Source organism: Salmo trutta, chromosome 3, assembly GCF_901001165.1.
Source record: "Salmo trutta chromosome 3, fSalTru1.1, whole genome shotgun sequence".
Lineage (NCBI taxonomy): Eukaryota > Metazoa > Chordata > Actinopteri > Salmoniformes > Salmonidae > Salmo > Salmo trutta.
In genome coordinates this window covers 25728098-25743723 of record NC_042959.1, presented here as the reverse complement: position 1 = coordinate 25743723, position 15626 = coordinate 25728098, and the positions used below count along the sequence as shown (strand labels likewise).

At 40.3% G+C, this 15626-nt stretch overlaps 1 protein-coding gene across 2 annotated transcripts in view; it reads left to right on the top strand.

Moving 5' to 3' along the window:
* LOC115171119 (gamma-aminobutyric acid receptor subunit alpha-2-like) overlaps nt 1-15626 on the top strand; it is a 51328-nt gene that overhangs the window by 9159 nt on the left and 26543 nt on the right. For both annotated transcript variants that reach the window (XM_029727654.1, XM_029727645.1), the window contains exons 4-7: nt 3627-3694; nt 7824-8044; nt 10914-10996; nt 12796-12939. In XM_029727654.1, coding sequence (XP_029583514.1) covers nt 3627-3694; nt 7824-8044; nt 10914-10996; nt 12796-12939 — 516 coding nt within the window. The remainder of the gene's footprint in view (nt 1-3626; nt 3695-7823; nt 8045-10913; nt 10997-12795; nt 12940-15626) is intronic.

Genomic DNA, 15626 nt, shown 5'->3' with positions numbered 1-15626 from the left:
AAAGTATTTTGTAACCGGTCCTGCTGAGGTATGTTTTTGTCACAAGGACTGTTTTGATTATTTAAATTGATTACTTACGTTAATAATTATTCTGTTTTTGTTCCCAGGGGGGAAGGGGAAGGCACCTTGGGAGTGCTTAGGTAAGAGGCCTGCGGGCATACATATACCTGTAGTATGTACTCTTGTCTATGCACACTAGGTAAGAACTGGGCGGATCACTCCCTGTATTTTGGTTATCACGCCAGGTGGCGTTAAGAATAGATAAGTAGTGGGTAGGCAGGTAAGGTAGGAGAGGGGGCTCTTTCCGTCCAGACCCTTTTCCCCCAAATTACTGTGTGAAGGAATAAATTCCCTGTTAATGGTAAAATTTTCTGTCTCAGTCATCCTTACCCGCATCTACAGTCACTTACCTCTTTCACTCCACGGGGAGTTGAGTGTAGCAGGGTGTTGCGTTCCCTCCTCCGAGAGGTGTGCGTAACTGTGTGTTTTTGTGTTCTAGCCCTTTAACAAGCTCATAAAAAGCCAAACACTATTGGCAGAAACCTTCACATAATGATCATGCTGCCTTCTAGAGGAAGGTTGAGCTGAAGGTGAATGAGTCTCTAGGTGTGATGTTAAACAACACAGCACATAATGATCATGCTGCCTTCTAGAGGAAGGTTGAGCTGAAGGTGAATGAGTCTCTAGGTGTGATGTTAAACAACAAAGCACATGATGAATCAATGATGGGATGGATTAGTGGCAACTGACCTGGAGAAAGAAATGGTTACGATCAAATGTTATATTTAGAAGCATTGAGAAGAAGTGGAATTGTAGGGCCAAATACTGTAGTTATTGCTTGAAGTGTAGTGTCTTTGTGAGATGCTACTACTATTATTGCTACTACTACCGCTAATACTATTACTACTAATACCGCTACTACTACTACAACAATTCATAGAGAAATAATTTTAAGTGTAATTATTATGTATGGCTATGAAAGCATCTCCTACCTTCATGAAAAAATGCATCTGCCTCCCTCCTCCATCCTCTATATCTCATTTGATTTCCAGGTGGCCCAGAGCCTGGGCCTCCCACAGGATCTGGTGTCATTTTACATTTAAACAGATATTCAAGGGGCCATCAGCCCAGAACAGCATCAGCCATATGGTGATAGTCTTTGGCGTCAGGGAAAGGCCTGGATGGCAGTATGTGGTACAGTAGCACTGACATACTTTCTCTCTGGGAAAAATGTCTTCATGCCTAGAGGTACGGAATCATCCACAGACTTATGTAACCCAAAATTGAGTGGCTTATGAAGAAAATATTAATTGATGCCTAGGCTGCATTTGTTTTGCCATCTGTTTGACAGACGTTGGATCCCAGAGAGTCATTTAACTTGTATTCGAAAGTGATAAATAACTGAATATTTTCATGATGCAGATTAATAGTGTCTGCCTTTCTTTAGAAAGTGCATTACATTTTCCCCCTGTAATTTCTCCAAGAGTTCTCTTTGCTTTGTGTCCAGGTTTTCTTTAAATGTATCGTAGCCACTAGCCGAAACAACGTCACTACTAATCGCTAAAACAGAATCTGTGTGGGTGAGCTGTTGTTGAAGACTACCCAATGCAGAAGCAGTAGCAGCAGAATAGCCTGCAAACCTGCCCTTTTAATCCTCTGGGTTTCCAGCCTGATTATTTTAACCAGGGCTAGCTGCTCACTGGTCTGTACGAGGGTCAGGAGCACACAACCCCACCCCCTCACATGTGCACCTAGGGAATCGCCTGAATTCCTGACACTCCAAACTAATGAGTTGTATCCTCTGTCAACACAGTGTTGTGGAACTATTCATGTCATTCAGAGCAGCTATATTGGATATTGGAGGATATCTAAAGTTTACCTTCCAGGCAGGTCATATACATGCTTCCTAGTTCATTTAGTTGTCCTTAATATAGAGTTAAAGAAGGCTGGGTATGATTGTCAACCCTTTTCTCTTAATTCAACCCTGTTCTATGTTAATTGAAAGAACAATATCTCACTTTATAGATGGATGCTATTTTTGTATTCAACTATAAATAGTGCACACATCTTCAGTTTGGGTGTTTACTATTGTCACTTAGTTTAGTTAGACAGTTGACAGCTCTAAATCACATAAATGACAAGCTGTAAGGGAACATGACTAAACCACTCGCTTTGGTCCGTCTGAGCTGAAGAAGTGAACCTGCACTACATGGTACGATAAATAAAGTGGCCTCACATCTTCGGGATTCAAATGCACTCTGGATTCTTTTCAACGTAATAAACAAGTGATTTGTCCCCAAGGGACGCTCCTTTGTACTTGGGCTGGTATTAAGTATGCATCATTTGTTTTGTTTTTTCACGATATGTTTTAATGTTCCATCGAATATGAACACACACCACGTCTGCTGTTATTGGTGATGATCTGGTTCTATTGAGTTATTGACTGTAGTTATGACCATAGAATCATAGAGCAGTGTATTATAGGGTCTCTATCCACAGGATAACTATGGTATTACTGCATTGTAAATGCTTCACATTAAAACAGTGCATTAAGGTGGGGTACATCGGGGTCACTGTCACTGGTGTCATATTTCAGATTTCTACACCTCTGGTGTATTTTATTCATCTATTGTGTGTCTGCACGTGTCTGGTTTACACACGTAAACACCTACTTTATAATGCAATCCTGTGTATGTATTGCTACATTTATTGCACACATCACCCACCGATCTGCCTGTTCCTCTCAATATGCACTACTTCATAAATAACTAAGCATATCCATTACCTGTCTGGATGCATTTTGTCAGCAGACGCAGTGAACAGGGAGTGGTGAGTGCACTGGGCCTGTTTTGCCTTGCCTACTCACCTTGCATGAGAGCACTCACTTTATTTTAGGCCAATGAGAAGCTCTTTAGAATACATGTGAGTGTGAGTTACTGTGTGTCGTGTGAGTTACTGTGTGTCGTGTGAGTTACTGTGTGTCGTGTGAGTTACTGTGTGTCGTGTGAGTTACTGTGTCGTGTGAGTTACTGTGTCGTGTGAGTTACTGTGTGTCGTGTGAGTTACTGTGTGTGTGTGTGTGTGTGTGTGTTACTGGGTGTAAGTGACTGTGTGTGTGTGTGAGAGAGAGAGAGAGAGAGAGAGAGAGAGAGTTACTGGGTGTGTGTCTGAGTTACTGTGTGTAAGTGACTGTGTGTGCAGCAGAGAGTGGATAACATAGCCGTTAAGTCTGAAAGCTTTTTTAAGAAATTACCCAAGCATGTTAGAGATTAACTTAATGAAAGAAGAACTCGGGAGAGAAAGCAAAATGTGTGTACTGTTTTCACTCGCTCTGAATAAAGGCAGGCCTGATAGGATGGTGTTACAGGCAGGCCTGATAGGATGGTGTTACAGGCAGGCCTGATAGGATGGTGTTACAGGCAGGCCTGATAGGATGGTGTTAGGTGTAAAAGTCTAAGTGATGTATTATTGCAAGGCAGGGAAATGCCACTCAAAGGATGAGCTACAGTCCTACTTAAATCTGTAATAATAGTATTTTTTCCAGGTTTATTCATGTCCAGCCAGGAAGAAATGGTCTCGTGATCAGACTTTGTTTGTTCTATATTAATTATCTTTATGTTTTTCAGATCGTATAACAGAGGTGAATACCAATGTCTACGTCACCAGCTTTGGCCCAGTTTCAGATACAGACATGGTGAGACCACATTCCAGTCTTACAAGTACCTTGTTCCCAAACTGAGCTGTGCTGGGTTGGCCTGGTTACACATTCATCATAGAAAGTGAGCTTGTAATGTATTCGAGGTTTAAAAAGGCTTCAAAAGTTTGTAATTTCCACTTAACTGAAATATCCATTAATTATAATCCACATAATAATTTACATTTCCTGTTGCTGCCGGATTATTTTCCTGCTATGAGAAACTTTTCAATTTAAAATAGCGTATCTGTATGTAGGGAAATTAGTTTTATCTGAATCACTGTACCACTATTCAGAAGTCTCTGCAACTGATAACCGTGGAAACTCAATTGTGATAAACATGATAGGAGGGTAAAGGACCAAATTGGTTCTTGTGATTAGTTTCTGTAGTGTTTTGCAATCAAAACGGAGAGTAAATAGGCAGGATAACAGAATAAACAAATCAATAGGCAGGATAACAGATAACAGGATAATATGGTACTACACAGAACTTTGGTGGAACTGAGCCCTTAGTTTAAATACTACATAACACCACAGAATAAACAAATAATGATTTTGTCATTCTATATGTTTTGTTTACCGCTTCATTGCAAAACCTTGGCACCATTGTGAACCATTTTCCTTTTTGTCGCTTATTTGGACCACTTAGTCCTGGTCGTATTCATTAGGGCACACCATAACAAAACGTTTTGAAACTGAAAATGAAAAGGAGCGTTTCTTATTAAACATGTTCCGTTTGCCCATTCCTGTTTCGTTCTGTTTTCTTCAGTTTGGTGCCAAATGAATGGGACCGGTGTTTGTGTTCGTTCCAAGCAGCTTAGCTTGGCAATAGTGAAGCAACAAAGCCCCAGTAACCCTGACTCCTTAAGATTTGGTCTATATTCCCATTGTGTCTCTACCTTAGCTACCGTGTTCTACTCTTTTTCGTCCTGACTGCTATTTCACTGTCCGGCCTCTGTTTGGTACAGCTAATACATCTCAAGTTCTCCTATCATTCCCTTCTTTTAATGTTTCTTTTCAAGGGCAGAATTGTCCATAAATGTTTCTTTCCTGGAGCTCATCCCCATGCATTTCTGTCCCCTCGTGACAACACATTGACACATTTTAGGGTGAAAATACACTTTGGGGATGAAATTTCACTTCCTTATGTTATAAAATACATTTTACCAAGACAAATATGATTATTCATGTTCTGAATCGTTCAGTTGGGTCTTTCTCTAACATATCATTAACATTATATCTAGAAAGTCGGATTTCGCAACTTAATACATCCAATAATAAGCACCGAGCTCTGTTGACAGTTGGCAGGTTTCCCGTAACAACTTTTGAGGATTTAATATTTTGTGGTTGTCATCTTCAAAGTTGTTTCTGTGGATTGCTTAAAGTAACATTTGCATGACACAAGATTAATTAAATATAAAAGGCTTGAAAATGAAAAAGGCTTGGTAAAGGCATAGATATGCTTGTTTTTGTGAGAAATATTTGAAAAAATAACAGGAATTTCAAGTTAATATGAAAAGCGTATACAAAAATGTCATGTCTCAAAATCGATATCCATCTTACCTCTATATTGTTTTATGTCCTGCGGATTTCAGAGAAAGATGACAACTTTATTGGGAAAGTGAGCCTGTCAGGTAGAATTTTTACCACTTTTTCTCTCTGGCATCCATTGATTTAGTCACCCTAAATTGGGCCACCCAACAAGGGTAAAAGCTCCAATAACTTTTAAACATATTATGATATAGACATGGGGTTTGGACCATTGGTTTTCTTGGAGGAGTATCTACACAAGTAACGTTATTATTTTACCCATTGGTCAAAATATGTGTTTTTGATTGGACTCTCTCTCTCCCTCTTCCTTCGACAGTTTTGTCTTATGAATTATTGAAAATCTACTCTTTATTCAAGTCACTTCTTCATTTATCTCGGGCTTGTTTTTGAAAAAATACACACCCTTTAAAACGACAATATCCAGCACAAGCCATTCTGTAAAGGAACATTATGGTTCCGCTGCTAATGATTAAACATTTATGATGTTTGAAATGCAATGCATAATTCAAAAGCTCATTAATGGAATAGCAAAATATACATTACGGACAACTATTAAGTATTCAGTAGGCGAGTGCTCCATATCATGGCAAGGAGCATTAACGTAAGATGTGTACGATGATCTTGATGCAAAGCCATGACTTAAAATCCTAGGGAGACTAACTGTATTCTTATTTATTAAAATTTGTGCTTTGCATTTATAGAACAAGGATTTGTGCATGGTTGTTGGAAGCTGGGATATATGAATGATAACTCAACATAATAGGGAAATCCCAAACATTGTCCAGTGGACTACACGAGCTGCATATAAAAGATATAAAGCGCATAATACATTATCTGTTGTTGCCATCAAATTCCTAGTGGCTAAAGAATGATGAATTGACCGTTTGCATTGCCCATGTGGTCTCATAAGATAATAATATGCTGGACCTCACACCTAAGGCCTATACTGTGTTTTTTTCCAGCTCATATGATTTTGAACACACCAAAACGCATACCTCTTCCAATACCGTTTGCCCTGGAGCCCTTAACAAGCCAGGTATCCTTTTGAGGGCAGGATTTGGAAAAGGACGGATTAGATTCCTGGGATATGATGATCTAAGACAGGATAGTGTGGCATGTAAACATCTTATCCTGTTTACTGTTGCTTTTGCAGTCTGCACAGGCTGTTTCGCATTTCATGGGTGTTGTGTGATGTTTTCATTTGATTGTCAAATAAATCACTTCAAAAAGTAGGCTACCTGCACAGTTCAATCCACCATAATAATTTAGCCTACTATAATTCCCCTACTATTATTTACTACTGGCAACTTTCACCCCAAATTTAGACAAGTTTCTGCTTACAATTTCTGACATTTGGTTGACATTTGTTTGTCAACTATAGTTTGATACATACAGCTTTTCTTCTGTCATAACTTGTTGCCCAGAAGACTAAATAAAGTAGTGCTCACCAGAATAATATCTTACATCGATAGACTGAATGCATTAGTAATCGAGTTAACACTGGTAAAGTGGTCTGTTTTGTTTAGGGGCCGTGGGGGAAAACGCAACAGTGGAAAGATTGGTCCTGTGCAAAATGTCATCAGTTTGACCAGTTTTAAGGAAATGAAAAGCTGAGAAAACAATGAAACACATTTCTGATAAGACTTCAAGTCATCTTGGGTGCATATTTTATGTGGTTGAAAAACTGCCTTTTTGCATAAGTGTTAAAGATAACACCTTACACAAACATTCACATTTCCTCAAGAGATGCTGAAAAAAAGAAATCATATGTTCCCGAGACAAAATTAACATCTGTTGAATAATTTCACTGCAAGAAATGCATAATTCTGCAGGAGTTAAGACTAGATTACACTACATGTGAGAGATTATAGGCCTACAGCAGGTGTCCATATTTCAATTACTATTCAATTTAACCCATACACTTAAATTAGGAATATTCTGTTTATTCATGGATACAGGAATACCCATGAGTGGGATATCAAAGGTGCATGTAAACAGCTTATCCCAGATAAGACCTTAAGAGGTACTATCCGGAACAATGTGCACATGTAAACATGGTCAGTGGGGTCTGAGAGGCGTGGTAGGTAGACCGTACACTAAGACCAGGGACCTCACCTTGTAGAGGCTGCTCCACTCTGAAATAAAACACCATGAAAAAAAAAAAACATCCAGTGTGGATAAATGGCAGGTCCAAGTGCACGCAGGAGGCGCAGTGAGTCAGTAATGGATGTTATGGGATGCACAGCCTGGAGTGGAAGGGAGAGAGAGGGTGCCATCCACCTTGGTTTACCACAGGATATCTTCGAAGCCTCTCGCTAGGCGCTGCTTTAGTTTGTTGTTTATCTGCTTCATAGAATTTTTAGGGATAGTACGGCATCATTAGTAGGGATAGTACGGCATCATTAGAAGTGCCACTTTATTTAAAAATTAAGGAGCAGGTATTCCATATTCACAGTGCAGAAATATTACGTTTGCTATGTTTATTTGGAGATTAATTTATGGTGGCATTGTCTGTACCTGTGACATTCATCTGTGTGATTGTTGTTGATTGTAGCCATAATGTTATTTCTTCCCACAGGAATACACAATAGACGTGTTCTTCCGGCAAAGCTGGAAAGATGAGAGGTTAAAATTCGACGGGCCCATGAACATACTGCGGCTGAACAACTTGATGGCCAGTAAAATATGGACGCCAGACACGTTCTTCCACAACGGGAAGAAGTCAGTGGCTCACAACATGACCATGCCCAATAAACTACTGAGGATTCAAGACGATGGCACCCTGCTTTACACCATGAGGCAAATACATGGGGTCACTGGGTTGCCAGGGCAAAAACAGTTTAATGAAATGTTATTAACGTAGCAGGTTTAGCTTGTGTTCTTTCAAGTAAAAGCCTTGTCTTGTGGGAGTCGGAATGGCTCATAGGCTCATTTCTCCTGTTTCTGTAGCGTGAGGCAGCTTGATGTACAAGTACACCCCTAGGACAGGACGCTAGTCTATCTCAGGGCCTTACAATTAATGTGGAACAGGAAAATACAGGAATACCAGTCTCCCCAATGTCACCTCAACCCAAACACATTTCATTACATCTCAGTTTTATTTTATTTTTACCTTAATTTAACTAGGCAAGTCAGTTAAGTCAAATTCTTATTTCCAATGACAGCCTAGTGGGTTAACTAGTTGGTGAACTGCCTTGTTTATGGGCAGAACGACAGATTTTTACCTTGTCAGCTCGGGGATTTGATCTTGCAACCTTTCGGTTACTAGTCCAGCGCTCTAACCACTAGGCTACCTGCCGCCCCACATTCTACACATTTTGCCATGAGGCTGAGAGAAAATGTTGCTGTTTTAAAGCTCATTTCCTGAAATTCTACACATATTGCCATGAGGCAGGGACAAAAATGTTCAGTTTTATATCTCATCTATAGGTACACATTTTGCAATGAGGCTGAGAGAGGGTTGAATCTGCGCTAGTGACTTTATTGCAGGATTTTACTCACTCAGTGCCAAAAGGGCCATTATTTTGACAAGCGAGTGCTTTCAGAATACAGAAGAAAAATATTGCCCAATAGAGGCCATTTGAATTGAATCACTTCGGAAAAGGCATTGTCAGGTCCTTTAGGTGGTTAGAGCATTGGACTAGTAACTGAAAGGTTGCAAGATCGAATCCCCGACCTGACAAGGTAAAAAAAAAATCTGTCGTTCTGCCCCTGAACAAGGCAGTTAACCCACTGTTCCTAGGCTCTCATTGAAAATAAGAATTTGTTCTTAACTGACTTGCCTAGTTAAATAAAGGTAAACAATAATAATAATAATACATTTGGCAGGAATGGAAATAGACACAGAGCATCTTCACTGCACATAGTGCAATATATTTCAGAATTTGCCCACTATAATCGGGGGATGCTCAGTGTGTGCCCTACAAGCATTTTTATCCATTTGGTTTCAATCAACTCTGGTCCTGCTTAATTATTGATTTAACCTTAGTTACATTTAGGTTGAAAGAGGCACTCATGTTTGTTTGGTATAAATGCATTGCTTGTTCATTCTAACACTACCAAACACACTAAACATATACAGTTGAAGTGGGAAGTTTACATACACTTTTATTTACAGACAGATTATTTCACTTATAATTCACTGTATCACAATTCCAGTGGGTCAGAAGTTTACATACACTAAGTTGACTGTGCCTTTAAACAGCTTGGAAAATTCCAGAAAATGATGTCATGGCTTTAGAAGCTTCTGATAGGCTAATTGACATCATTTGAGTCAATTAGAGGTGTACCTGTGGATGTATTTCAAGGCCTACCTTCAAACTCAGTGCCTCTTTGCTTGACATCATGGGAAAATCCAAAGAAATCAGCCAAGACCTCATAAAAAAAATTGTAGACCTCCACAAGTCTGATTCATCCTTGGGAGCAATTTCCAAATGCCTGAAGGTACCACGTTGATCTGTACAAACAATAGTACACAAGTATAAACACCATGGGACCACCCAGCCGTCACACCGCTCGGGATGGAGACGCGTTCTGTCTCCTAGAGATGAATGTACTTTGGTGCGAAAAGTGCAAATCAATCCCAGAACAACACCAAAGGACCTTGTGAAGATGCTGGAGGAAACAGGTACAAAAGTATCTATATCCTCTGTAAAACGAGTCCTATGTCGACAACCTGAAATGCCGCTAAGCATGGAAGAAGCCACTGCTCCAAAACCGCCATAAAAAAGCCAGACTACGGTTTGCAACTGCACATGGGGACAAAGAGTGTACTTTTTGGATAAATGTCCTCTGGTCTGATGAAACAAAAATAGAACTGTTTGGCCATAATGACCATCGTTATGTTTGGAAGAATAAGGGGGAGGCTTGCAAGCCGAAGAACACCATCCCAACCATGAAGCACGGGGGTGGCAGCATCATGTTGTGGGGGTGCTTTGCTGCAGGAGGGACTGGTACACTTCACAAAATAGATGGCATCATGAGGTCGGAAAATTATGTGAATATATTGAAGCAAAATCTCAAGACAACAGTCAGGAAGTTAAAGCTTGGTCACAAATGGGTCTTCCAAATGGACATTGACCCCAAGCATACTTCCAAAGTTGTGGCAAAATGGCTTAAGGACAACAAAGTCAAGGTATTGGAGTGGCCATCACAAAGCCCTGACCTCAATCCTATAGAAAATTTGTGGGCAGAATTGGAAAAGGGTGTGCGAGCAAGGTGGCCTACAAACCTGACTCAGTTACACCAGTTCTGTCAGGAGGAATGGGTCAAAATTCACCCAACTTATTGTGGGAAGCTTGTGGAAGACTACCTGAAACGCTTGACCCACGTTAAACAATTTAAAGGCAATGCTACCAAATACAAATTGAGTGTGTGTAAACTTCTGACCCACTGGGAATGTGATGAAAGAAATAAAAGCTGAAATAAATAATTCTCTCTACTATTATTCTGACATTTCACATTCTTAAAATAAAGTGGTGATCCTAACTGACCTAATTAGGTCCTAACTGACCTAATTTTTATTTGGATTAAATGTCAGGAATTGTGAAAACCTGAGTTGAAATGGATTTGGCTAAGGTGTATGTAAACTTCCGACTTCAACTGTATGTGTGTCTTGGGACACTACAGTGACGCATTGGGCTTTATGCTTATCCTGTGTTGTATATAGGTTGACGGTTCACGCAGAGTGTCCGATGCATCTGGAGGACTTCCCCATGGACTTCCACTCATGTCCCCTGAAGTTTGGCAGCTGTGAGTAATGCATGCCAAATACATAGACGCACGGGGTCGCTGGGTTGCCAGGGCATTACTCTCGTGAAAAGAACATGCAATTTGAAACACGTGCAGGAATCAAAATGTGTCTAGTTTAAGTCGTACAATAGGTCATGTGTCGTATGTGTGTAGGTCACATTGATTTAGTTGGGGGGCCACCAGTTTTGAGTGAATCACCACTGTGACCTTTGTGTTCAGTGTCGTTCAGCGCTGCTCCTCGCTCTGCTCCATGTCAACAACACTGTCACATTGTCTTTTCCAAGAGGCAGAATTTGATCTTCTTGCTTCATTTGATTTGAGCCTAAACCCGCATACAGTCCCACTCTCGAAGTCCCACACCATAACTAAACAAACCAAACAGGGGATACAAGACCAAACAAGACACAGGATAAGTATAGACTCTGTTTCTGCTGCTACAAACACTGAGCTTTAAATTTCAACTCTGCCAGTTACAGCAATAACCATTCCATAACCACCAAGGTTGTAGAATTCCCCCCCCCCCACACACTTTTCACTTAAAACACACGCTGTCAGCAGCAGCACATATTTAGAAAGGCTTTGGTCGAGAGAAATGGCCCCCATGTGATCTGCCAGCTCTGAGCTTCTGGGAAAAAGATAAGAAGGTAGTGTTGATGGGTTTGGCTGCTGAGTTGAGCTCTCTGTTTTCATCCTAGTGTCGATGCAGCGCTCTCCTATCCTTTGGCTGCTACTACCCTTGGATGTTAGTTAGTGGCACAACAAAATATTTTTATTCAATTTCTGTTGGCACTAATATTGCTCCATACCACAAAACCCAATTATAAAGATTTTCTTGAAGGAGCTCTAGAAGTTATGCTAATAGAAAAAGTAGAATCTGAAAATATTGTCATACACAATGTGGATATGTTCGTTCAGTTGCATGATGCATTATTGTTCAGATGATAAACAAAACAAACTAATGGGGCCAAATGCTTCATCCCCTAAAATCAAATAAAACGCTACCTGAGTCAGTATGTCATTGCATGTTGTGAAGTACACTGCAAGCCGTCCCCTGGCTATAGAACCTTCAGCCTATTAAAAGAAACTCAACCATAGCCAATGTCAATTAATAATACAAGCCTTACTTTAAATGTTTGGAGGAGTTAATACTGTATGTTAAGTGTTTTCATGGCGCAGCAAGACAGGCAGCGGGAGAAAATCATTCTCTAATGGCGTTGATGACTCACTGTGTCAATGTTTACTCTTTGAAATGTCTTAGCCTCTTCATATTTGTCTCTCTGCATAAAACCCCCATTGCTAGGAAGATATTTCTCTCTGTATAAAAAAAAACACAGTTAGGAAGATATCTGTCTCTCTGTATAAAACACCCATGGTACGAAGATGTGATGGCTTTGTTTTATGTATGTATGTATGTATGTATGTATGTATGTATGTATGTATGTATAATATGGTGTGATTTGGATCTTATATAATTTATACGGTGTTGATTTCTCAAGGCAGTAGTCATTTTCTTTCAGTTGCCTAACAAAATGTAATGATCTTGCTTACAATGGGCAACATAGTCATGGAGTTGATTTTTTTGGCGGGGAAATGATACAACCCTTACAGTTACATGACATTAGACACTATTCTCTTGAATCATCAGAAATTAGAATGAATCACTGCCCAAGAGAGAATGAATCACTGCCCAAGAGAGAATGAATCACTGCCCAAGAGAATGATTCACTGCCCTATTTTCATATGCCTATTTTTCACATACCACACTGATGGTGTTAACCTCACTCCCTTTGTGATCTCAGATGCCTATACAATGTCAGAGGTGACTTACGTCTGGACCAGTAAGGCTGCCGACTCTGTGGTGGTGGAAGGAGAGAGCTCCCGTTTGAACCAGTACGACCTGCTCGGCCAAACAGTGGGCCAAGAAACCATCAAGTCCAGCACAGGTAAGCTCAGGATATTACTTCGCTTGGTTATTCATCCAATTAGACAACTAGATCATGAGCACAAGCTCTCCCTGCAGGCCTGGATCCCACCGCTGCCACCAAATGAAGAAAGTGAGAAACAAAAATCCATAATTTATCCAAGATCACTTTGTAGATGGCCAAAGTTTAGCGGAGCAGATGTGGATGTTTTTACTACAGATCATTTAAGATTCCTGATGCCCACTTCAGTGAGAGGCACTGCTTGCTACTACTGGCTGCATCGGTTTGTTCAGTGGTTCTCAACAGGTTTTGGCTACTGAATCCACCAATCACATTTCACTCTTTATCTTTCACTCTGCTTGTGCAGCCAAGGGCTAAGTCTGTGTTCTTATGAAATCTTCCCATGGTCCCACTGTGGATAGGCCAAGTCTCCTCCTCAAGAGTACTAACAACTCAGGTTGCAAAACACTGTTAGTTGACTCGGCCTGTGGATAACAGAGGCTGAAAGAATGTGTAGTCCATGTCTTCTCAGCAGGAGATACTACATGTCTGAGTTTATTCATAGGAGCTGCTACTAGAATTTCTCCAAAATACATTTTATTCTGACGAGGGATCCAACAGCACAAAACAACTGATGATTCTGCTTTGACTGTTGGAAAACAAGACTTTCCACTTTGGACCCATTGGACTACAAAAGCTTCGGAGACACAGGCGCGCCGCCTCCTACGGGAGGCAAGAACTCCTGTTCTCCTCAGTCGGTTAGAGAGGAGAGGGGAGGGGAGGGAGCGAGTGAGCACTTTGTGCCTAATTGCAACATTAATGGGAAACAAAAGCACAGCTGTAGGAGCTGCCATTCACTCAGATACACAGGGGAGCTCCGTTCTGAAAGGAGAGCCGCCTCCTTATTCCTGAGCTGGGCTGCTGCTGGTGGTCTTATTTTGGAGCCGTCGTAAGACACAAAAGGAGCCTTGTCTCACAAAAGTGCACCAGAGCGTTAAATTAGGAACTGTGGTGTTCTGGGCCTTGGAAACACAGGAAGGAAGAAGCCTGCGTATAGGAACAGATGGGGAAAGCATTCAACAAAGGAGATGGAGGGGAGTCATTAGCGAAAAGAAAGGGAACCGACAGTGACACATACACTCCATCGAGATGACAGACAGGCTTGTTTTAGCTGGAGTATGGCTAACGGGTTGTTTGTCATCATTGAACATTCTGAAATTTTAAAATGCAATTACACATCTAATTTAAGAGGAGTTACAACATATTTATAGTACTGAGGGGAAAGCAGAAGGTTCGTGGAATTACAGTATATCCCTTTTTTAATACATTACATGATTGAGCTTCACCATCGGAACAAAAGCAAACTGTACTAGCTCCTGTGAAGATACAGAACAGTAGTTCATTATAGGTCAGAAAAGCCACAGGACACAGTTGCATGGCATGGATCAGCCAGGCGGATCAATACGGTGGATCATGTAGTGGTCTTCAATGATTAGTATCTGCCCCCTCTGCATGTATCCACATGCGTCTCTGGGGAGCACTCTCATCAGACAAGTCACGACATGTTTGAAACGCTCTTGATGATCTCTTCTCCTCCTCCTTTCCCCACTTCCTTCCTTCTTCTTCTCATTCACTTAGACAAACACAGACTCCCACTCTCCATTATTACGCAGATGTCTACATTCCAACGATGTAGAGAATACTACTGTTTTAACATCCAATTGCAATCCCGACTCTGGCTTTTCCTAAATGAAAACAATCTCAACTAAATGCTCCAGTCATAATCCCAGCTAGCACATAACATTCTGAGAACCATATGTTTCTTAGAGCTTGGTGAGAGCGTACTTGTCCTATGGTTATTTTGCATACAATCTTCCCACAACTTTCTGGGAATGATGCAGGATAGTTGCTTTGGAACATTCTCAGCATATTTAAGAAACTTGACCAAAAAAATGTGTTGCATTACTTTAAAAAGATAAAGGGAGCTGCACACTCTTGGAGCTCAGATGCAGAAACATTGGTTATTAGGTTATTCAATTATTGCATCTGAGCTCCTAAAGTGTGCGGCTCTCCTTTAATTTTTCAAGTGTTCTACTCCGCTAGCCAGCACCTCACCTAAATAGGTGTTCCTTTCTTTCATCTCCAGTTTCATTCCTTTAAACAGAACGTTTCCTAAAACTTCAAACATGATTACATTTAATTTCAATTTTGGTAATGTTCTAGGAACGTTTGACATTGGGAATGTTCTCAAATTGTTCAGAGAATGTTAAGAAACAATGTTCTTCTGTGGTTATTTCAGTACATCAGTTTCTAAATGGTTCTATTTAAAGTCATGTTCTTAAATTGTTCTGTGGGAATTTCAGTACTTAAGCATAACGCTTCCTAGAGGTTTCCACATGGTTCTATTTAAAGTCATGTTATCAAATTATTTAAGAACTTTAGCAATGTTCGTCTACGGGAATTTTAGTACTTCAGCATAATGTTTCCTAAAGGTTTCCTTGTGGTTCTATTTAAAGTCATGTTCTCAAATTGTTCCGAGAACATTAAGAAAACTTGCCATAAAAATGACAAGAAAACTTTAATATTCAGTTGTAAGACTGTTTTTAAATACATAAATTCAGTTTTCAGAATGTTAAGACAACTTTCTATAAAAACCACAACACTTTAACATTCAGGGAATGTTTTAAGTGTTATTTAAAAACATATAC